This window comes from Lepisma saccharinum, chromosome 3 (assembly GCF_977018435.1).
Source record: "Lepisma saccharinum chromosome 3, izLepSacc3.1, whole genome shotgun sequence".
NCBI lineage: Eukaryota > Metazoa > Arthropoda > Insecta > Zygentoma > Lepismatidae > Lepisma > Lepisma saccharinum.
The window spans coordinates 65,870,023-65,893,280 of record NC_139231.1 but is presented as its reverse complement, the minus strand read 5'-3'; the positions used below and the strand labels follow the sequence as shown (position 1 = coordinate 65,893,280).

The 23,258-nt window shown below is 39.5% G+C and overlaps 1 protein-coding gene across 1 annotated transcript; it reads right to left on the bottom strand.

Annotated features, from left to right (window-relative positions):
* Nucleotides 1–2,729: 2,729 nt before the first annotated feature.
* On the bottom strand, nucleotides 2,730–23,102 carry klhl10 (kelch-like protein 10). The gene is made up of 9 exons (XM_083119915.1): nucleotides 22,789–23,102; nucleotides 19,942–20,193; nucleotides 16,946–17,225; nucleotides 12,396–12,632; nucleotides 10,202–10,371; nucleotides 7,680–7,849; nucleotides 6,384–6,542; nucleotides 5,190–5,394; nucleotides 2,730–3,097 (listed from the first exon to the last, which is right to left on the bottom strand). Exons 1-9 carry the CDS (start codon nucleotides 22,974–22,976, stop codon nucleotides 2,842–2,844), a joined length of 1,917 nt encoding a protein of 638 aa, XP_082976041.1. The 5' UTR covers nucleotides 22,977–23,102; the 3' UTR covers nucleotides 2,730–2,841.
* Nucleotides 23,103–23,258: the final 156 nt, after the last annotated feature.

The following is a 23,258-nucleotide window of genomic DNA, read 5'->3' as shown; positions in this document are numbered from 1 at the left end:
GTTGTGAAAATGTACAAAGCATTATTCTGGTTCCTCGTTTCGAAAAACGCTGCGAGATTATCGGTAAATTTATCTTTCAGTACGATGAAAAATCAAGTTACGAAGATTACAAAAATGAACATCTGCATAATGAACACAGAGCAGGAAGAAACAACAGAAGAGCTTAGCATAATCATAATGTAGCGGTTATTTTTGTCATCGTTCAGAAAAGGTAAAAACAGAAGACATGCGTCAGACATGCAAATTTTTATCTGCTTGTAAATAGAGTGGAAAAATCTTCAGGAGCCGTTTATGTGGCGGAATAATTACAGCAGAGCATTATGAAACCAGAGTTTTCAATCCCGACAAAGCAGGGACATCTCGTTGCGTTCGAGTTTTGTCTATCAATCTTCATAGCCACGATTAATGTAGAGAGGTAGAAACATTATGTAAAATGAAAATTCAATATGGTCAGGATTTTTGATAACTCCCTTTAAGTTGGTTTGACTGAATATCCTTCCTCGACATGTTCTGGTTAATTCCTCCTGCGTATGACGAACTACGAACCTGCTTCTTTTTATATCGAGTTAGGTAGCATTTCCGCCATGAGATGTCACTCTTCAGCAGCTCAAGAGTATTTTACTTGCCATAATCACATCGAAATGGAGACAGTGCTTCCACGTTGGCAACTCTGCTTACTGAGTTTATATTTCACTTTTATACAATTCAGGAGCTGCATGATTGTTTTTCTTGATTGGGTGATTGAATTAGGTTCTTTAGGTCGCTTTTCTGTTTCTTTTAGCTAATCGTGACGATGAGGATGAGTGATGATGTGATGAAATTGATTAAGGGACACTCAGAAAGAACACCCAGGCCGGGATTCGAACCGACCCCTGACTTCTTGCAATTTGAAGCAGAGTTGTTAAATGTACAGGAACCCATAAATTATAGTGGGTTCTATTGGGCTGTAGGACCGGAACCTTTTTCTCGCACAATTTAAATTCGGTCCAAGTTGCGTATTGTTACATTGAAAAAGATTCTGGAAAGTATTTTAATTGTTCCATGAAGAAAAAAGGTTCCTGGACCGTATTTAAATGAATGCGGGGGAAAAGGTTCCTGGACCGAATTTAAATTCATCCGAAAAAAGTTCCTGGACCGAATTTAAATTCATCCGGAAAAAAGTTCCTGGACCGAATTTAAATTCATCCGAAAAAAGTTCCTGGACCGAATTTAAATTCATCCGAAAAAAAGTTCCTGGACCGTATTTAAATTGATCCGGAAAAAAGATTCCTGGACCGAATTGAAATGATTTAAATATGAAAAGGTTATACACTGTCTAGAACTCATTTACGTTTGCTGATTTGCTCTCCCAGTCAAGGATTGAATTTATTTACAATTCCTGGACCAGGGTTGACCGATCAAAAGTTGCCTTCTAACCGCGAGTACGTTTTACATTGGAATGTCACACTGCGGTTGTAGAAAACATAGCGCGGGCAATAAATCAAAACGATGTTGTTCTCTCGTGGGCCAGGTTCAAAAACTCCCTTGTCGAAGACTAACTGTACATAACGCAATGGACTATATTAGTGTGGCGTCACATTGATTGAGTTCAAACAAACCAGTCACGTGTTGCTCCCGCATCCGATCCAGAAACCGCAGCCAATAGGAGCCGTCGATGAGGTAACGTGAGGCTGCTGTGTTCCCAGCAGATATTACAACAGGGAAGGGCAGTGCTGCTGCAATCAAGTGAAGGAACGTGCGAGAGAGAATGGGGCTACATGGAGAGTGGTAACGCGACTGCAGCGTTTGCGTTTCGCCTATTTCTACCTTAGATTCTCGAGACAGCCAGCACCTGGATTAGTCTTTCATGCTCACAAGTGGATAATTGTTTATCGTCAGGTCCGTATTCGATCCAAGTTGCGTAATGTTTCATTTCAATACGGAACTTGGACTCTATTTAAACTGATTCGGAAAATAAGGTTCCTGGACAGTATTTAAATTCATTCAGAAAAAATGTTCCTGGACTGTATTTAAATTGATCCTGGAATAAAGGTTCCTGGACCGAATTGAAATACTTTACAGATAAAAAGGTTCTTTACGGTCCAGAACACATTTACGCTTGCTGATTTTCTCTCCTGGACTGGAATTGAATTTATTTAAAATTCCTGGACCTTAAACAACCCTGATTTGAAGTCTTGCATTTTACAACGATGGCTCAAAGCAGCAAAAGGAGTTTGTTTGAGCATAGAAGCTGCATTTTGAAGAGAGATGAGCAATTGTAATTTTTAAATTACCCACTTATGGGGTTAAGAAGTCAGTAGATTCGAACAATCACCAAATTCAAGTTATAACTATTTTATTATACACATCCGCCTATTACGACGTATATGTGCAATTACTGTTCCGTAATTTTCTTACAAACTTGTAAAACTGTAATCGTGTAATATTCTCAACGGATAATTTCTAAGCTGCAAACGCGTCAACACCACTCCATTAGGTAGTTCCTACTGTGCACTTCAATACTAAACATCAAATTACATGCGTGCATGGTGTGAGCTTGTGGCATGTTTGTGGGTCGTATGAGGCACGCATGTGGGGACCTTATTTCGCTCACAATATCTTGACAAGGCGTGGGAAGATAACGTTCGACTTTCTTTAAATTCGCCCCAAACTAACAATTACCTGTTTTTATTTTCAGTTTTCAAGTGAAAATGAAAAACCAGCATACCTAAAAATATTTATTTTGCCTATGTGTGTGTATCAAGATTTAGTGTGTATTAATTCTCATTTACAACAATGGTGAGAATTCCAATTTGTTGAGCTATTTTGAAAAGGATTCGGGTGAAGCGTTCCGTAAGGTCTTCAGTTCCCTTCGTTGTCGTTGTTCACAGGGGGGTTTAGATTGTTGATGTTTAAGTTCAAATTGAGGTTATTGTTGTTCCCATTGTTATTGGCAGCATTGTTGTTCCTCTGAGTCTCTATAGCCAGCATCTTCTGACGCTTTTCCTCCATGAGGCGCTCCCTGTGCTTGTGGATGTAGTCGTAGACGTTTGGGAGACCCATGATGACGCACGCCGACAGAGCGGACCTGTATATGTTCATGTCCGTTGCTTCGTACCTGGGAATTAAGTATTAAACAAATATATAATTCCTACTACAAATTATGACTGAGCCGATACCACTTTGAACCGATACCGATGCTGATACTCTTACCGATTCCCACCGATACTTGAAAATTGCAATACTAAAAATTTGTTCCAAATATTGATCACGGGCTAGGATTTTTATGACTTAGCATATTTTTTTTTGGTAAGGATGATGTGTTCCCCAAACATATAGAAATTCATATTATGAAGAAACTAATAAAATTAAGGTGCTTTTTAAGGACATATATTGGCATATTTGGCCATTTCTGAGTGATAGAGCACATTCTGATGGATTTTCGGTCATATTCAGCATATTTTTACATTTTCCAGAAATATACAGTCATTTTTGAAGTGGATTCGTCTTACTCCAATGTTTACTAGAGAGTTTTTTTTTCCTTTGGACTGCAGCAAAATCGTTATCATTTTTATTTGAAAATTTAGAGAAAGTATTCATTGTGCATTGCAACTCAGGACCCACAAAGTAAACTAAAAATAGTACGTATGTGTAAATATCTCAGCATTTAGATATTGATGTTTGAAAGAATGCAGTTAAAAGGGCATATTTTTCAAATTATAGTGCATATTTTGTAACATTTTAGGTCATAAGAGCATATTTTATTTTGCATATTTTGTTGATTTTTAGGTCATAAAAATCCTAGCCCTATTGATCACTATTGATGTGTAAATATTATTTTCCAATCCTATACATCAATTTACCAAGAAATTTGCTTTAGAATATTCAAGAATTCATTCATAAATGTTATGTAATCACAAAATGCAGTTTTTCGTGCAAAATTGGTGCAAAATATAAAGAAAGTTTGAAGTTTGCATAATTTCAAGAATATTTACACTCCGCGAAAGTATCACGTGGCATATTTGTGGAACCTGCGAAAGACCAAAATACCGTAAAAGTATCGGCCGGTATCGGTAAATGAATTCTAACCGATATTTTCCGATAGCGATATATCGGCATCGGCTCAGCCCTACTAAAAATATTTCATGTATGTATGCAAGTATTCAATTTAATGTTTTACTTATTAATCTTTCTGTGCAATTTCAATTTTAATTCTTTCTACATTGTTTCAACTTATGTTAATTGCCTTCTTATAGCGTTTAGTATAACAATACTGTACATAGGAAATATACTAGCGTGGGCAGGATTTTTTTTTTTTTTAGAGGGCTTGAATTGTAAAGGTGGATGTTACATTGCTGCTTTCATTATATTTAGTAATTGCCATTTTTAATCTTTGTTTTAATAGTTGTTCAGAGACAAATTTGGTATCGAAGTTCATTTTATGGCGAGATTGTATTTGTCGCTTTGATTTTTCCGCGCTTTCTACTGCTTCCATTTGAAGATTTCGGAGGGGGCTGTAGCCCCATTCGTACCTCCCCCTTTGCGTACGCCAGTGAGGAAAAATCTGTTTGATAATCCATTTACTTTATATCTATCTTTTAATTTTAATTATGTTGTTTTCTTGGTTGTCTTAACTGACGTGTATTGTATTTTTGTGCTATGAAAATTGTGTCAGAATGCTGTAAATAAGACACACCTTACTTCAGCACCATAAATATTTAGTATTAATTGATATAAAATAAAAATACAACGTTAAGTTCAGATTACATTTACAAAAACTGCAGTTCCTTGAACTAGTCTATCTTGCGAACTTATACTAACTCAACTTGAAATGAACCTTACCCTTAAATGTACACCGGGTATCCGTTTGAGCCAGTAACTACTGTATTTGCACCAACATCTAGCGGGGAAAGGTATGTTAGGTTCTGACGTAATTTGAAGTCGGACTTTGGGAACGTACTGTAGTTCATATAATATTCCAAGGATTCAAGTTTGTACTGCTACATGAGATTTAAAGTGTGTCATGATTATTTAGTTGCTACATGATGTTGGGGGAAGCCTTAGGCGATAAAATGGTTTTCAAATTTCTCGTTGAAATAAAACGCCTTGGAAAGTAGGCTGGAAGTTTTGTGCAAGGATCAGCCTAACCGAATAGACCGCTATAGATAAGGAACGGGGGTGCCGAACTAATGCGTGAATCCTGCACTTACCATTCGTTAGTTCGTTCGTCGTAGCATTCAACGTGGTAAATGGTGGTCACACCGTTGAAGCCTCCGATAGCGAAAATCATGTCATCTATCACTTCGATGGCGAAGTTGCTTCTAGGGTTGTACATGTCTGGGATGGGCGTCCACGAGTTGGTGGTTGGGTTGAACTTCTCGCCGCTGCACATACGGGAAATGCCGTTGAAACCTCCTGCAAGGGGGATAACAATGTGTCTGCATTGAACAGTTCCATATCAGAAGAAAGGTGTGTGACACAAAGTGCAAGTAGAAAAATTGATTGATTTGACATTTTTGGGAGCTTCGGTCCGTGCAGCCATTTTGCACCCTTCTAGGTATATGGGAGAAAATGTCTTTATCTACAGCCTTACCTTAAAATTATAAAATGGGTGTAAAGAGCCCCTTGAGAAAGGTTCGAAATGCAAGTCGTAAAGGGGACTGCACGGGGCAATCGCAACACATTAAAAAAGGTAAGGACAGTCTAAGAACTTCCTCAGAAACAGTGTAAAAGGCCCGCGCTTTTCACAAAGATAAAAACATTTGGTAAAACTCTGTCATCATCTCCTGACATGGATGATAAATCTTTGGGAAGGTCTGATGAAATTGAAATCGGTACATTCGAGAAGAAAAAGTCCGAGTGAAATTGAACTAACTTTCAACAAGACAATGCTCATCCCCACGCCTAAAAAAATGTTTTCAGTTTCTTTTCAACTGTCTTTCTTGAAGAAAATTTAATAATTTGACTGTCCAGTTTACATGAAACGATAGCAGTAAAACATATATACCTAATACACACAATCGCACACACACACATGTACATATATGTGTATATATATTGCCACTTATATATAAGTGATAATGAACTATTTTAAATGAATGAAATTAACAAATGAGAGGGAGTATATAGAGTAGATACTACTAATGCTACAATTCCTTAAAAATCCATAACCATACAGTATGTGACAGAAACTCTTCATAATTAAAGTATAATTAAGATATTTTCCGTTGCCTGAGAAAGTGAAGGTATTAACGACTTTCTGTTTGGGAAATACTAACTTGTTTTAACAAGTAAATTTCGGAACACCAATTCATGTAAATTAAAGCACTAGAGACCAAAGTACTCCTTTTCAAAAGTGCCTTCCGTATGGAAACTAAGTGCTTCTAACTGTAAATTGTGGTTACCTATAACGTACACGCAGCCGTGATAGGAGATGCAGGAGACGCCGCTCCTCCGAGACCTCATTGCAGTAATCAGAGTCCACTGGTTGGTTTCGGGGTCGTATACTTCAGCTGTGTTCATGCACTCCTGTCCGTTGAAGCCTCCAGTAATGTAAATTTTATCTGGAACAAATGGTGGGAAAAGTCAATATCGCTCTGTGTTTGCTGTTTTCAAAGTCGCAGAGGTAACGTATAAATTTTGCTATTTCTTATATGTTTCAATATTTGGTGTGAGTGTTAATTTTCTTTTACTTTGTCTATAAAAGTATAATTTCAGTTGTGATGTAACTGAATATTAATGAAGATGCATATTTAAAGTTTTAAACGTACTCTGATTTTATTGTAAGGTTGATGAAATAATTAACAGTTGCAATAAAAACCCTTCATTAAGACAATGCTAATATGCCCTGTAATTGAATCGGTAATCAAAGTTGATAGCAAGTAGGTTAATTTTGCTGATCTGGCAATTTCCTTGTAAAGAAGATTCCTAGGAAACAAGCTTAAAGCCTTCCTCCTACCATAAAAAAAGAACCTGTTCACCAGTTACGAGGTTCATCTTGGTAGATTTTACATTTCGTGTGAATATAGCGATAGTCCTTGCTGATGGGACGTTCGTGCGAAGAACAACCAAATGACGACAATGAGTTATGTAAGTTTTGGAACTGATCTTCGTCAGGAATACATTCTCTATCCCTGGAGTCTGTGGAGCAAGGACGGTCATAGCGGCAGAGAAGGGGGGGATCGAGTGGTCAAGGCGAAGCAGTACACGCTGCTGCGAAGGCTGGTAACTACAGTCGCTCCCCCTCCACGCAATCTTGTTCCCTCTCACGTGTTCTTTGGTCGAGCCGTCTCGCGTAATTGCTTTTTTTTTTCGTTCACATGCTCCACAGATAGCCGAGACAGAGTATAGTTCCCGTGCGTTCTCGTTGAATCCCTCCTTTGCTGTGAAAGTGAAAACCAGGGGTTGAGAAGGGTAGAGGAGAAAGCTATTGGTGATGCAAATCAGCGCGCGCTGCTTTAAACGGCAGGTAGTTGCAGTCGGGTTGTCCAGCCCTCTCGAGTCACTACTTGCCAAGGGGACTTGTTTTCGTTCGCTTGCTCCACAGATTCCTGGAACAGAGTATAGGTGATAATGTGACAGCCAACACTTTTCGGCTGTGTAAAATTTCGATCGAAACCGGATCCAATGTGACCATGGTTTCACCTACTGTACCAATAACTTTTGTATTAAATTCGCACGTATCATGAACTAAATATTACCGTTAAGCGTGGTTGCGCTGGCATCTGAGCGTTGCACGTTCATCGGAGCAATGAGAGACCACTGGTTGGTCTTGTAGTTGTAGCGCTCGGCTGTGTTCTGGCGGTGGTGGCCGTCGTACCCTCCCATGGCGTACACTAGGTCGTTGAGGACGGTGACACTCACGTAACATCTGAATCGAGTAGAAAGTAAGAATATGTACATAGATGCATATGCTTAAGTTTGGTGTGTTTTTATTGAATCTAAATTACAAGTAACGTTAAGTCTTAATTTATCTTAGTGTTATCATTATTATTGATGTTATAAATCATCGTCCTCCTCCGTGGCCGTGTGGTCTAAGGCGCTGTGCTTTGGACTCCGACTGCGAGACGGCATGGGTTCGAGTCCGCCTGGGTTCAGTTTCTGGTTTCTCGGCCTGTGTATAGGCAACCCACCATCTTGAAGAAATTGGGGAGCTACGAGTGAGTAGCGTAACCCAGTCACGGATATCTCCTATAACGGCTGAGGGTTCGACGTGCTGAAGTCACCCCATTACTGGTTGAAGATCTCCACACCTCTAGGTAGGATTATGGGAGGGAGACTGGCAGTCAGGAGATAGGCCAAGGCCCTTCCAGCCATGGGTTATGTTATGTAAATATAAATAATTAGCGAAATGGGAGATCTATGTATATATTCCTTTCCACTCTAAGACTTTTTCATACACTTTTATTCTTCTGAGTAAGTAAAAATAATGTACTATAATTATTATTTTCATTGCAAATGGTTTTAATAGTCTCACAAGCAGCATGGAAACCAATTGCCTGTGTATAATCAGTGGATCTGAGAAGACTGTTTGATACAAGTATGCAAATTGAAATCTGAAATCTACTACTACAAGAAGCAACTACGTCATTAACAGAGTCATCCAATAAGTATTCTTATTTCAGGATTTGTACTAAAGATAATTCAAATGTTCAGTAAAGTTAACTAATGGATTCATAAAGACGGAATACTGCCTATGGATTTTCTATTAATAACTCTAGCCTGTCTTTATGGCCATGAATCATATAGACTAGCATTACCTACTTCTTAAATTGTGAAAAACTGTGACGAAGCAACCAGCCAAAGATTTTACAATTGTTGTGTGACTTCCCAAAACACTATATCATTAATTGTGACCTTTGAGCATGGGCGTCGGGAGGGGGGGGGGGGTCGAACGGGTCGGTGGACCCCATCCCCTCTGGAAATTGATATCGTTCATTCAAAGATACAAGAAAGCCGGAAGATTGTTACTCTTATTGTTAAGAACAGAAAAAAATATGTAATGTAAAAATGCGTTGGATTGAAAAATACAGGAACAAGGTTATACCAGATCCAAAGAACATATGGTTCCACAGTTTTCAAAATTCTAATAATTACAATTGTAGGTGAGAGGACACACAACAAATTTTATGAAAAAAAATCCCCTATAATGTAAAGCCTTTTTCTTGAACGAGACGTGCAAAAGTTAATATCAAAATGCATTTCAGATACTAACTGCATAAAATGCAAAATAAGTAATAAAAAATAGTTGTGCTTGTATTCACTCGTTTTCTAGATCGAGTTTCCACATTTATATAATAATAATATTTTTATCGAATAAAATTTGTTTTTATTAGTTTATGATATTTATTATGTATATAATAAACGTTGTAATAATACTCATTGTTTTTTTGGCTATTCAACTTTTTATCATTTGCCCTACCCCCTCCCTGAAAAATGTTTTGGCGACGCCCATGCCTTTGAGTAATTCAGTTATAAAAGTTTTGGGTTCAAGTTCTGACAGGGAAACTGGCGTTCTTTCGAGATTGTCTCTTCATCAATTTCGTCCAATTACCATTCGTTATCATCGCCACGATTAGCCATAGTGGCAGTAAAGTGAATCGACGTAAAAAAATACATTTCAGAGTACGCTTACAACTAATATAATTAGTGACAATTGCTGAGATAAAAGTTAAATAAGTCAGTAATGATGTATTAACAAATATTGTCCTTCAAGATGTAAAACGTACGGGGGCACTACTTCCACATCCACTATGTGTCTTCATGGCAGGGTGTAATGCCTTTACCTTTTATTTTCTTATATTGATGACGCAGCGTGTGTAAGACATTCAGTCTCAATTACATTATATAATATGACAGGCCTAATTGGAAGTAAAGCGTTCAGGAGTTGTGTGTGTCTTCTTCCTTTCAAGGATGTGCTTACAAATTAACCATAATTATTTTCACAGGTATTTTACATATTCTCTACTCTATATTTCTTTGGAAGTGTCAAAATTGATCAGGTTTGAGAGATTAATATTCTACTTCCTATCCAAGACATGTTTCTAATTATTCTGTTCCTCAAGTAAGAGTACAATCATTAAAATATATGTGCTAATACCTGCCCATTGGAGTTATTTTTATTTTGAAGAATATTCGTTCATTTCGATGTTTTTGTGAAAGAAAATTTACTAACTTATCACCAAATAAAATTATTTCTATGTAACCTGTTCACCCTGCTGACCTACGGGCATTCATCGGAGCTATCTCTCGCCACACTTTGGTCACGGCGTTGAAACATCTGCATGAATTGAAGTAGTCCATTCCATCGAATCCTCCGATTACATAAATGTTGAACCCAACCACAGCAGTTCCGTGATAAGCTCTAGGGCCTGTTGGGTCAACCTCTTCTATCTGAAAGAAAACGTCTTGTAAAAGCACAGCTTGTCATGTTTATATACATTTTGATTTTTTATCCAAGAAGGAAGTATTTCAGGAGCACTGTCGCCTGCTACATTATTTGCTAGTCATAGGAAGTGTGAACATTACACAAGAAATTATTAGGAGTGTTACTTAAGTGTGTTCTCAATTTAAAATGTGAGCAAACATGTATACGTGAAACTGTTAAACATTTTTCTGGTCTTGCCTTGAATATACATAGCTATACCAAGGATTTATTTAGGGGTCCAGGGGTCCGGCCCCCCCAGAAAGATTTATCAAATACTTAAATTAAATAATGAAAAATATATTCGTTTAGCCGTTGTTGTATAATTTCCTCTGAACTTATTGGAAGACAAGGATTATATTGGGATCATAGGGCTTTGAGGGATACGAAGAACGTATTTAGGGGTTCCTGACGCCCCTCCCCCCCACACACCCCCGAAAGAACTATTAAGTACAAAAATTGAATAATGAAAATATACTCGTTTAGCATTTGTTGTATAATTTCTCCTTAACTTATTGGAAGACAAGGATTATATTGGGATCATACGGCTTTGAGGGACAGGAAGGACGTATTTATATCTCTTTTTTATAGCTACAGTCTTTTTACCTAATCGTGTAATAATAATATAATATTAATTTATGTATTGTAATTAGTAATAATTTGATTTAATATAATTATTTGAATTTAAACATTATTATTTTTATTATTATTATTATTCCTGAGACACTTGATTCGGACCCCCCCCCCGAAACATATTTCTAGATACGTGCCTGACATATACTCATATGTATGTATGTAATTTCAGTGAAAGGGTGGAGAAATAAACATTAAATCGCAAAAGAAGTCTGTCCCTTCCATTGTACGGACACTTCTGGGTTGTAAAGATACCATTTAAAATCAATGGTATAGTTACAAGCGAGAAGGGCCTGTTTTTGAAGTACCCTTTATGCACAGATAGGCTAAGCCGGATTGGACCTATAGTTTAAAGTGAGATCCAAACCACTATGTGCCACCACCGGGTATCAAACCCGGAAAGGGAAAAACTGTCAAACTATACATCGAGAAAGATAACGGGGGTTGAAAGTGGGCCAGTAGGTAGAACGTCTCACTGCCACGATCCCGATCTAGAATCCATTCCTGAAAAGGGAATCTTGCGTCAATGTCCCTGCAAAAGCGGTTCTGGGGATCACTCATCCTCTAATTATTTAGCACATTGGAGGAGTAGAGTTCATTTGAGAGTCATACTGACCACATCATCTTTCCTATGGCAGAGATGGAGACCTACCTACATACTTGCTATGGCATGCCAAGTAGCGAGCTACTTCTGCCGACTGGATTCAGCTAAACTTCACCTTGATAAAGAGTTTGCCATCACGCCATCGGTGAGGCCCTAGAGGAGCACTCGGTACATATGTGGACAAGATAAAGCCTATTAAATAGCTTCGTGGTAACAATGCCCCTTTCTAGTCAAAGGATCAACGGTTCTATCCCCTGATGGTTCTGATTCCACTTACGACTATAGATCCAGTCCCGACAAGCCCATCTGAGCATAAAGTGAACTCGAGACAAACTCTGCCTAACTATACTTTTATCAGAAATCGCGTTAGCCTGCAGAAATGCGTTTTACAGACGTGGAATGGAGGTGGGTCTTAGAGTGCCTTCCGAAAATGTTGCCCCTACATCCGACCAAGAAGGTAAATACACGTATATCCTGAGCTGATTGATTTTCCAGACCAAATCTTTCAATTTGTTTTCTGAACAGCTCATAAAATGGAAACTATATCCAGAAGCTCGTTACCTTTGAGATACTGGAAGGGGGGTGTATGCTGTATAAAACACCAATAACAAATTATTTGTTGATTAATGGTAGCTATATCCCGGGACAGAATGGAAACATAATAAGGAAATTCCTTATTTAAACTCGTTGCATAGAATCAACAAATTTCCACGTTTAGAAACTATAACTTTCCATGTTAATTTTCTAGCAACTTACCTTCACCCATCTGTCAGCACGCGTGTCGTAGGTTTCTATGAAATTGGTGGGGCTGCCGCCACTCCATCCTCCGATGGCGAAGAGGATCTCGTGGGGCACTCGGGGACGGGCGATCTCAGGGGTCGGCACCTCTCCGTCCTTCTGGGTGATCATTTCCAGATCGTAGAGGAACTTCAGCGTGTCTATGATGATTGGACGGCATGCCTCGTTGCCGGCCACGTACTCGTGGTCTTTAACCTGAAGCATACAGTTTCGAATTAATCTGAATGTTTAGTTTTCCCATGTACAACATTCTTATACTCACCTTAGGGAACGAAAGATGGTCTTCATTTAAATACACATAGTTTCATTGTCTATTAGCTGGGAATTCTAGATATTAGGACATATTAGAATCCAAATTGGAGCTAAAGTCGTGAGAATTTTTAACTAAATGCGCAAGTAAATTAATTATTGTACTTAATAATTGAATTAATAAATAAAAAAATTAACAGCAACTACTGCCTTAGCTCTGATGGGGAATGAATTAACTACATTTCATTTTAATTAATGAGTAAGTAGGTCGCTAATGGCCATTGAATATATACTATGTCAGATACAAGTCTGACAATATTTAATATACGCCAATATTCATACACTTAACCATCGTATTATTACTGCCCGAAGTTTGCAGTATCGAAGTTGCAAAGAGAGGTTATTTCATTCGTTTTGTAGCCCTCTTTTAGTTCTCTGACCACCCATCATGAGCACAATATTGGAAAATTGAAACTATCAAGTATTGTGCTGTTGCACTATATATTGTCATTCGTCTGTCAGCTCAAAACTATCTGTATAGTTACTTCTGTCGCAATCTCAACAGAATCATCAGGTAGGTCTTCATGAGAGAATTTATCGAAGAAAGATAAAAATAAACTAGTCAAAGCGCTGCTACAAAAGATCCAGTCGCATAGAATGTGGCCCAACATATGTCTACGGAGTCACTTGCATGTGTCGCCACCCTGGATATCTACGAGAGTATGTCTTCGAGGGTCTTCAATTCATGAAGCCAAGCGCAAGTGACGTTTTTCTGAATTACACTGGATTTCTTGAACCTTGATTTCATATTTGAAGAGTATTTTAATTAAATAGAAAAGGAAAAGAGGACAAGATAAATGGAAAAGAAATTCCGGGGACAAACCAAGCAAGCTTGTAAACATTGTTTTTTCTTTTGTTCCCTGTGCGTAAATCCTTTGGTGAAGGTGTCACCTGGAAATACCTTCCAAGGTTGTTGGTTGTTGCAACGGTACCTGATGATGCATGGATAGATACTGTCGCGAGAAGACTGAAGAAATGTGTAAGGTAGATCTGTAGAAATGAGAACTATTGCTGCCACGTCGAAGAGAAGAAGAGACAAATCATAATATCTCATTATAATAAATGGAGCAAATCACTGCGTAGTCGTGAATAGAATGGAACGATGAGGTCGGCCGGTACAAAGAGAAGCATTTGGTCGGGGTAGCCTCCCTTGAAACGTGGGTTTTCTGAGTGATATTGTGCATAATTGGATTAGCGTGAACGTCAATTCTTGTTCATATCCTAACCACACATTCTTCCATAATGTTTTTCAGATATCGAACATTACTACCACTTTATGACAAACACTTCGCATCACACACAGGAATGATTTATAAATATCCTTGGGAAGTAGTTTTTATACAAAACAAGCACAAGATGTTCACTCTTTGAGAACGGTTATTTTCCGTACTGAGCTCCAACTGCACTGGTTATTTCAAGTTTTCAAGTTACCTTGTACTGACATCTACTGACAACTTTCGAAAGTACAACCAGTATGGGGTATCTGAGGCATATTTACAGACTCTTTCGTCTAGAACCCATGTGCGTCGGGAGGAGGAACCAACGGGGCCATCGACCCTTCCCCTCCCCCCTGGAAATTGGCATTGTTCATTTCAATTTTCAAAAAAGCAAAAACCTTAATATTTGTATTGTTAATAAGTATAACTAAAGTTCAGTTAGCATTCGAACGGAATAACTAAAGTAAAAACTGCGTTAGATCCAATCAATAGTGCGTAATGTTCAGGAATCATGCCATGCATTCATTTGCTATCACTTAATCCAAAACAATAAATGGTTCTACTAACTTCCGTGATGGAATCCTTAGCACAGCGCGCTATGGCGCCAGTGGTCCGGGGTTCAAAGCATGACGTGGGCATGGGTGTTGTTTGTGAATGTCCCTTCATCAAGCTCATCATATCATCATTCATCCTCATTCTCGAGATTAGCCAAAAGTGGTTGGAGAGCGAGGCTGTGTAAAAGTTAACGACATTAACTGTCCATCTTAGTATGTTAAGGGTATGGTATATGGTTTATCGAGTAGAGTCTCTCTCCAAAGATATAAATTGGTAATGACATAATAGTTTATTATTAGTATATAATGTTCATTTTGATATTATTACTACTATTCAATTTTATATAGAAGGCTTGGCCCTTCCTACGTACATTTCTGCCGACGCCTATTAAGGCACGTAGATCCGGCTTAGACAACACATTTTCACTTGTGGAGATCAGGTAGTGCTTCGTGCGGTGTAAACTTCCCGCCTGCGCACTGTACCTCAAGGCATGTAAAGAGCAGAGCAGGAGTGAAGTAAAATTCGGAGCGAGTTTACAATACCGGAAGTATCTTCAACTGCTTTGAAATTCGGCATACTCACTAATTTTGGCCTCGTAATCAAGAATCTGCAGTTAAAATTTGGCGGTCACGTCTAGAAATTGCAAAACAAGTCGAAAGAAGTGGGTCCGTGAACGGAGTGAACACCCTTGATTTATGAAGAAAACAACTATTTCTTGCAATGATTAGCGTTTGAAAACTATGTTTATGATGACTCTTAATTTTAACTATGCTTGCCTAACCTAACCTTACCGTGAATGGTTCGTGGGTCAAACATGTTTTCCACCTTTGCAAGACACCATTTTCTCACATGCAAATCAACGCTCGATGCAACTGGTCTCACTTATTGCACAACACTTGAGCAACGTTATGTTATGACTACGTCAGAACACAAGGTAGCAAGACCGTTGTGCGGAAAGGAAGACGTCTTCATATCAGAAAACATGGTTTCCATGTTAGTGTATGCAGAATCATATCGGTAATTGACAAGGTTATTTTGCAATTTCTAGACGTGGCCGCCAAATTTTAACTGCAGATTCGTGATTACGAGGCCAAAATTAGTGAGTATGCCGAATTTGAAAGCAATTGGAGATACTTCCGGTATTGTAAATTCATACCTAAATTTCTGCGGGGAAAGGCGCCCTCCTTTTCAAGGAACCACCTCCCCTTTCTTCTACCACGATTACATTGCCACACTGCACTGTTACTCACGAATAAAATTACTAGCGGTTTCCCACTGCACGAATGCGACCGACGAAGTCTCCTGTCTCGCTCACTCCCTCCTTTTCGTACCTCTTATAACGCTACAGTACCGACGCTCGCTCTGCAGTACACACGTGCATACGGGATCGTTCTTTCACAAATACGCACGAGTTGACTAGGCCTGCTGTAGACCTAGACTCTGGCTCTGTCCGAAAGATCAAAAAATCAGGCTTGAAGTACATTCTTGTCGGAAGTAACGTCACCTAGTGCAGTTCGAAAGCGACAATTAAACTAGCAATCGAGACCGTAGCATGGAGCACGCATCGTTGTAGGCTTGAATACTTGATTCGTGCACTTCTTGTTCGTTTGTTTCAAATTAAGGAAGTCGAAAGTCAAACAGATGTTGGTTGTAGTTCTTCTAATGCGTGGAAATGTAAGTAAAGGAGCATTTTGAAATGCTATGTAATTTATATGGTTAGAAACAAGTGTTCATAACGCGAGAAAAACAATGTGTTGTTAGTTTTATCTACTGATCGTATTTGGCGCTGCAGTCGAAGTGCAATTCGAAGGATTTTCACTTTCAGTTTAAGGCTTCAAGATTGAACTGAGGCTCTGTCCGAAAGGTACAAAGTACGTACTAGAAGTATGGTCTTGATGGAAGTGACGTTGTCTAGTAAAGTTCGAAAGCGCCAAGAACAGAAGTACGCAAGTGCACAGCTCGCCGCACAGATGGGTGCTGACTAGGTCACGTGATTTCCGCACTCGTTCTTCATTTGTTTAAAATCACGGAGGTAGAAAGCCAGCAACACAGGTTAAATATACGTACGTTATGGGCCAGTAAGTTGTTGGTTAAAGTTATTCTAATGTGTGGAAATGTATGTGTACGAACATTTGAAAATGCTATGTGATTTCTACGGTGAAACACAAGTGTTTAAAACGCGGGGAAAACAACAAGTACTCAGTTTTATCTACTGATCGTATTTGGCGCTGCAGTCGAAGTGCAATTCGAGAGACTTTCACTTCCAGTCCACGACTTGAAGATCGCACCCAAAGACCATACTCGGAGGATGCTTGCTTCAAGTACGGTCTTGTACCTTTCGGACACGGCCTGGGAGACAGAACTTATCGGAGCATGTTCGATTCAACGTGGCCTTAGAACCTACGGCACATCACTGAGACAACTTACGTGCTCCAAGAAGAACTGCGTGTCCAGAAGTCCCAGACGGATGTTCTTCATGAGGCTGACGATATGAGACTGCCTGTTGTCAGGTTCGTGGTTGATCCACCTGAGTACGGCCTCCCAGACCACCTCTTCCGTTTTGACGTTGAGCTCGTCCGCTCCTACCATCTTGATGAGCTCTGCCACTGGGAGATCCAGAAGCTCGTCGCTCTGCTTGGAAACCTTCACGAAGTGCCTCATGATGTACTTGTAGGCGTCTCTCTCAAGGTCGATGCAGAAATGATCCCTGCAAGTACAAAGGGAATGCATTCAACAGCTGGGAAGTATTCTGGTTATTTATAAGCTGCTGAACTCTGAGAACATGGGCCATTTACGTCTCTGACAATATTTGGAAAGTATCAGAGATGGAAAATTTTGAGAGCACAGTGACAAACGGGGGAAAAAGGGACAAGTTACATGTGGTACGAGGGTTTCTCACAAACGTACAGTCGCCGGCAATGAAAATGTGATCCCTAGATCCTTAAGGCGAGGAGATACAGTTACGCACCATGTGTGCATTTATTTTAATATCGTCGGAATGGGCAATGCTACTGAAGAAAAGCGTTGGGGTACAAGAGAGCATAAATTTCTCCACATGTAGCAGGTCGAAGCATTTTTCAAAGTTGATTATTAAGCTAGATACGACCTGTAAAAAATATGACGAATAAGAATTTTCGGAATCCCATGTATTCCTTATGGGGAATCAACTTCAACATCAAGTTACGGCTAATCAAATGGGAGTTTCGACTTTTCTGCTGGACAATCACTTCTTCAAACTGCCCTCTTCCTGTTGATATCATTTTCTATTCCATCGGAAGTTTGATATTTCCAAGATAACAAATCAAAACATACTCCCACATGCCCAATGCATTTCTCCTTGCCTCCTGGCAGTGTTTCCAAACCTGGTGCGCATAAAAGAGCTAAATTGCACCTTAAATGGAGTTAAAACTGACTTTCAAGGAGTTAGATTTACGAAGTGCTTCCTAAAGTCCTAAAGTAATGTTAGTTGTCAAAGCTATTACCGTTAACTCTAAATTGATGACAATTTATTCTTCGTTTTCACCATCTAGATCCGGCGGCATCACCCGTCTCATGGTCGTACGAAATCGAAAATAAAGGATTCCCTGATAACAATATTATACCAATTTCACGTCAACACGGCGCTATAAAAAAAGTAGCTAGGGATATAAGACGGGATCGGGCGACGCAGCCAATATAACAATATCACGTCACGTGCAAAATGTATAATCATGGCAAAAGTTGGTCTATGTGGGCCGGAACCACTGATGGTATCATAGTGAGGCACGGGGGCGGGCGCCCCAATTCACAGGCAAACGAGTGCACGAAAGAGCTAGATCTGGCTCCAAGAGAGCTAAGTTGGCAACACTGACTCTGAGAGAAAAGCCGGGCGGAGTCTGTCTCGCATGCCCTTAAATACTCGCTTTCCTGCAAAGTGTTGTGTGAGTTGCCTAACTGTACGGCGGTGGTAGAAGTTTCCATCGAAATTTTGCTAATATAATTCACTTATCGCCGTGGAGTTAGGCAACACACATAACGCCTTGTAGGGAAGCGAGTATTTCACGATCTAGGTGTCCCATATTTATTGCCGATGACTGTACATCGCTCAGGTGCAAGATATTGCATTTATTTCTGAAGGTCTGTCCCCAGCTGTCAAGTTTGCATACACGTACGCATGAAAGCTCCCTTACAGCCTCATTTATACTTTGCTAAAGAGTAACTCTAATACAGTTAAAGGCCTCCCCGATGGCGTAGTGGTAACGTCGTCGCCTTGTAATCAAGGGGTCCCGGGTTCGATACCCGGTGGAGGCACATGGCACAGTGGTTCGGATCCCACTTTAAACTGTAGGTGCAGTCCCGATTAGCCTTCCTGTGCATAAAGTGGACTTAAAACAACAAATCGATCGAATACAGTTAAAATTAACCATTTTGTTGCTAAAATGTAACTCAGTTACAGTTAGAGATTATCTCCCCACCGAAGTTCCTGGGTTCGAGTCCTGCCGTGGACATGGGTAATCTTTGTGACTGTGTCTTCATCAATATGATTTACGTATTCATCATCCACCCTCATCATCCCAATTAACCCAAAGGTGCAGAAGTGCGACGTAAAATAACAAAAATACAAAATAATCGTTCCAGGGATGGATAAGAACAGAAATATGCATGTGAATGTGATTTAAAATTTACGATACAGTCAGCTATCCTTCATAGTAGCCATTAATCTTTCAGTAAACTGTCCAAATGCCACATGTTGCTAGCTAAACATTATGTAAATAACATAAACAAGGTCATAAGTAAAATAACGGATCTCTTGGTTTTTATTACAATGAAGAAGCGCCTTTAAGTTGCAAGCATTCATAAATATGTGACTTCTGTCACTCAATAGCTTACATAAGCTACTTGGGACTGGACCTCCAGATTAATATGGGATTCAAACTATCATCTTAAGGTGTTTTCATCAGGAATCAAACTCAGTATTTCTTGCCCACAAGGAGATAGCATAAGCAATTGCAACACATTCTGTTACCAAAATTCTGTAGTGAGTACAAAAGAAAAAGTTTGGATTGGCATATTTTATATTTTTAAGTACAGTATTTATTTTTTATTTATTTTTAAACGCGAATTTCGGGTAACGTCACAGAACAGCGGGAAGATAATAGTTTTTTAAAGAATAAAAACGACAACGAAAAAATTCGATATCTCCTTATAACCAAAGCAAATTGTAAAGAGAGCGCATTCACCCAGGCCAAGGGAAAGTCATAGTGGGCAAGGGCCTATCCAAAAATCAAAATGTAATTGGCAAATTTCGTGATAAAAAACAAACTCATAATTATTAATATAACGAATAACTTTACAAGATGTCTAAACTTATAGTCTTGTTCGGATCACATGATAACAACGTGAATTTTTCTTTGAAGATGTGCCTCAATTTCCACTGCACCCACCTGGCAAACCTCATTATTCCGATGCAATTCTCGGGACACAAACTGGATCGCAGGAAGTCGCAACACTGCTCCAACACCCCGAGCACCGACAGGTAGTCGGCCGTCACGAGGAGCTGGCACACATTTTGGTTCGTGATTTCGAAGCGTCGCAGGTAGGCGTACTGAAGGAGCGACGACATCACGTCCGAGGACACACCGGGAAGCACGACGTCGGTTTTCTCTCTCGGGTGGAGGGTCGTGGTAAAGAGGGCTCTGGAACGAATGAAAGACGCCTTTATGTAACACTCATGGACGGATCAAGTGGAGGGCGATACCCCCAGTCATCTAAAACTACCAAAAATCAATTATCAAATTACCATAAGAGTAAATTTTCCTTGATTCTAAAGAAGTTAACTTTATATGGAAAAGAGTTTCTATTTCTTTGTGAGTGTCAAACAATCGTTTCTGGCTAGTACAATATTCAATACAATTCTAACAATATACACAATATTTGAGAAATGATCTACAGCTCTACCATGAAGAGGATAACTCCTCTAGGGAGTTGATGAAGGGACATTCACAAAAAACACCTATGGCCAGGTTGGGATTTGAACATTGAACCACGATGTCGTAGCGCTCTGTGCTAACCACTGCTTCACGGAAGTCGGTAGAAACATTTATTGTTTGCATTAAGTCATAGAAAATGGAAACATAACTTGGTTCCTACGTTTTACACTCTATTGTTTTCAATCTAACGCAGTTTTAACTTTAGTTATTCCTTTCGAATACTAACTGAACTTTATTTCTGTTATTAACAATAAAAATAACAAACTTTCTGCTCTTTTGTAACTTGTAATGAACGTTCCAGCAAAAGCCCGAGATTCAGCAACACAGTAGGAAGTCTAAGTCGCAACAGTTCACAGTTGAATGCCATTCTGGTATTTCTGCTCCAGAAGAGTATGTATGTAAGGTAACTGGGGGAAATAACGCCTATTGAGGTAATAACGCCAGGTGGCTATATCTCGAGAAGTTGAAAGTGAATTCGATAGATGGCACATGCAGTGTGTGCGTTACTAGCAAGTAAGTCACGTGATTCCTTTGTTCTGACGTCGCGCCATTCTTCCCAGTGTGAGTTAGTTGCTTGTGGTGAAAGCGGTTATTCGGAGACGCTGATGTAAAATTGAAAAGGTAAGTTCTTAGTGTGCAAAAGTTTTTTCCTCACGTTAGAGGTTCGCGCTCTGTATTATTTTTGTACGTGGGTCGTTATGTTTTCCAAACATACTACTAACTAATTCTCTTTGTTTTGAGGAAGAAGCAAAATGCATTCCGAAAGAGGAACTTGCGTATTATGGGTAATAGCGCCAACTTCAATTTGGGCTAACAACGCCAACTTTGCTATTGTGTTTTTTGTTAATATGAGATATCTTCAACACAGGCACTTATTGTTTGCTTTCGGTTTGTGTTTTCTCACTTAAAGCTATAGATTTCAAGAGATAAAAAAATGTATCAGTACTGTAGAAAATAAATAAACGTGGAAAATAGAATCTGTTTTTGTGTATTATATACATTTCCATTTACTATATGTTTATGTTAATATAATATATTATACGTTGCATGTTATGGCATATTCTAACTAGTTGTAGAATGAATATTGCTTGAAGTGTGTATAAAGTGAGTAATTACCATTTATCTATTTTATTAGGACATTCTTATAGTATGGCGTTATTACTCCTACACATGAGGCGTTATTACCCGGCTATGTGGGAAATAGCGCCAAAATGTACCTTCTTAGAAAAAAGCCCTCAGAAAATTTACTCTTTGAAATAAAGATACCATATTTTTTTTGTTGCTAGCGAAAAAATGCATCTATTGCCTTATCCAGTTTTTACATTGCCAGATGTTTTTATAATGCCAGGAAAAATCGAAGAAGCTTAGCATGGCGTTATTCCTCCAGTTACCTTAGTACCTTGTTTTGAAATATATTGATGTATACTATATTCGGAACAAAATAAATGATAGATTCCTGTGCATTATTTTATGAATATTTACTATATACTATACGAGATAAATTACAGCAACATGAATAACAGGTTTCTACATCATATATTGAAGCATGTATATATCATATACTGAAACAACGAATGACACGATTCCATACGATATTTTGGAATGAAGGATTCATTGATTTGCTTTATTTTACTTCGCTCTTTTTGCCCCTTGTGGCTAATCGCGAAGATAAGGAAGTGATTATTACAATGGGCTCCCATGTAGCCAAGTGGTTAGCACTCTCGCCTTTCGTGCAAACGGTCCCGGGTTCGATTCCCGGTGGGAGCTCCCAAAATTTCGGCGTTGATTCAGCGTCGTGAGGACAATTGGGAAGCTACTTGAAAAGAAGAAGTAGCGGGCTCCGGTCACGAAAGCCAGAAAAACAGCGGCGATGGAATCCGATTCCACGCGTCGCCCAATGAAAAGCCGCTCTGGCAGGTTCTGGCCCTTCGAGGGCTGTTGCTGCACGGAGTTTAGTTTAGTTTAGATGATGACATTGGGCACTCAGAAAGAATGCCCATGCACAAGCCGGGATTCGAACCCGAAACCCCTGCCGTCGTAACGCTCTGTGCTAACCACTCCACCATGACAAGACAATGTCAGACATTATGTAAAATTGCATTTTTAATGAATTCTTGAGTACAACCATTCCAAATTTATGTGGGGCATTTACGACTTTTCAAATACCTTCCGGACGACAGACATAAGACTAAAATTTAGGTACGGGAAGAGGAGTAAGCCTGGTAACCCTAGTTTCGTCAGAATTGAAGTTAATGTGCCAGAAACCGTACCTTGCCACCGCTTAACATCCACACGTCTTACCTGAAGTAGGAACTGCTGGCTGACAAAATGGCCCTGTGAACAGGGAAGGTGCCACCGTCATCCAACCGAATCACAGCGTCGCAGAGCAAGTTGTTCTCTCTGAGCTCGAAGAGAGACTGCATAGCTTGGATGCTCATGCATCTTCCCGGGATGAGCTGCTCGCTGCTCGGGACCAAGTTCAGTTCCATCCCCCGGGAATAACCCTCAAGGAGTCTTCCACAGAGTGGACGCTTCTGTTCCGGATCGTTTCTATTGAGGGCCGTGTGTCTGTCCAGGTCTCTTCTTTTCCTCTGATGGCATGATTTCAGGATATGCCACAAGAAGTGGTTTCCAAGTTGCCGAAAGTGACAATGACCGCCAACAGAGGGCGGATGATACCCTGCAGCATTGTTATAGCGTATCCATGTTTGTTTCTTTTCAGTGCACTCTATGCTGAGTTAGGCCATTCTTTGACAGACTCTGACATTATC

Coding starts and splice junctions, on each gene's coding strand:
- klhl10 (XM_083119915.1), bottom strand. CDS start 22,976: ATGGAACTGAACTTGGTCCCGAGCAGCGAGCAGCTCATCCCGGGAAGA. Junction 20,194..22,788: donor GCCAGCAGTTCCTACTTCAG/GTAAGACGTGTG, acceptor CATTCGTTCCAG/AGCCCTCTTTACCACGACCC. Junction 12,633..16,945: donor CGCAGTTCTTCTTGGAGCAC/GTAAGTTGTCTC, acceptor TGTATGCTTCAG/GTTAAAGACCACGAGTACGT.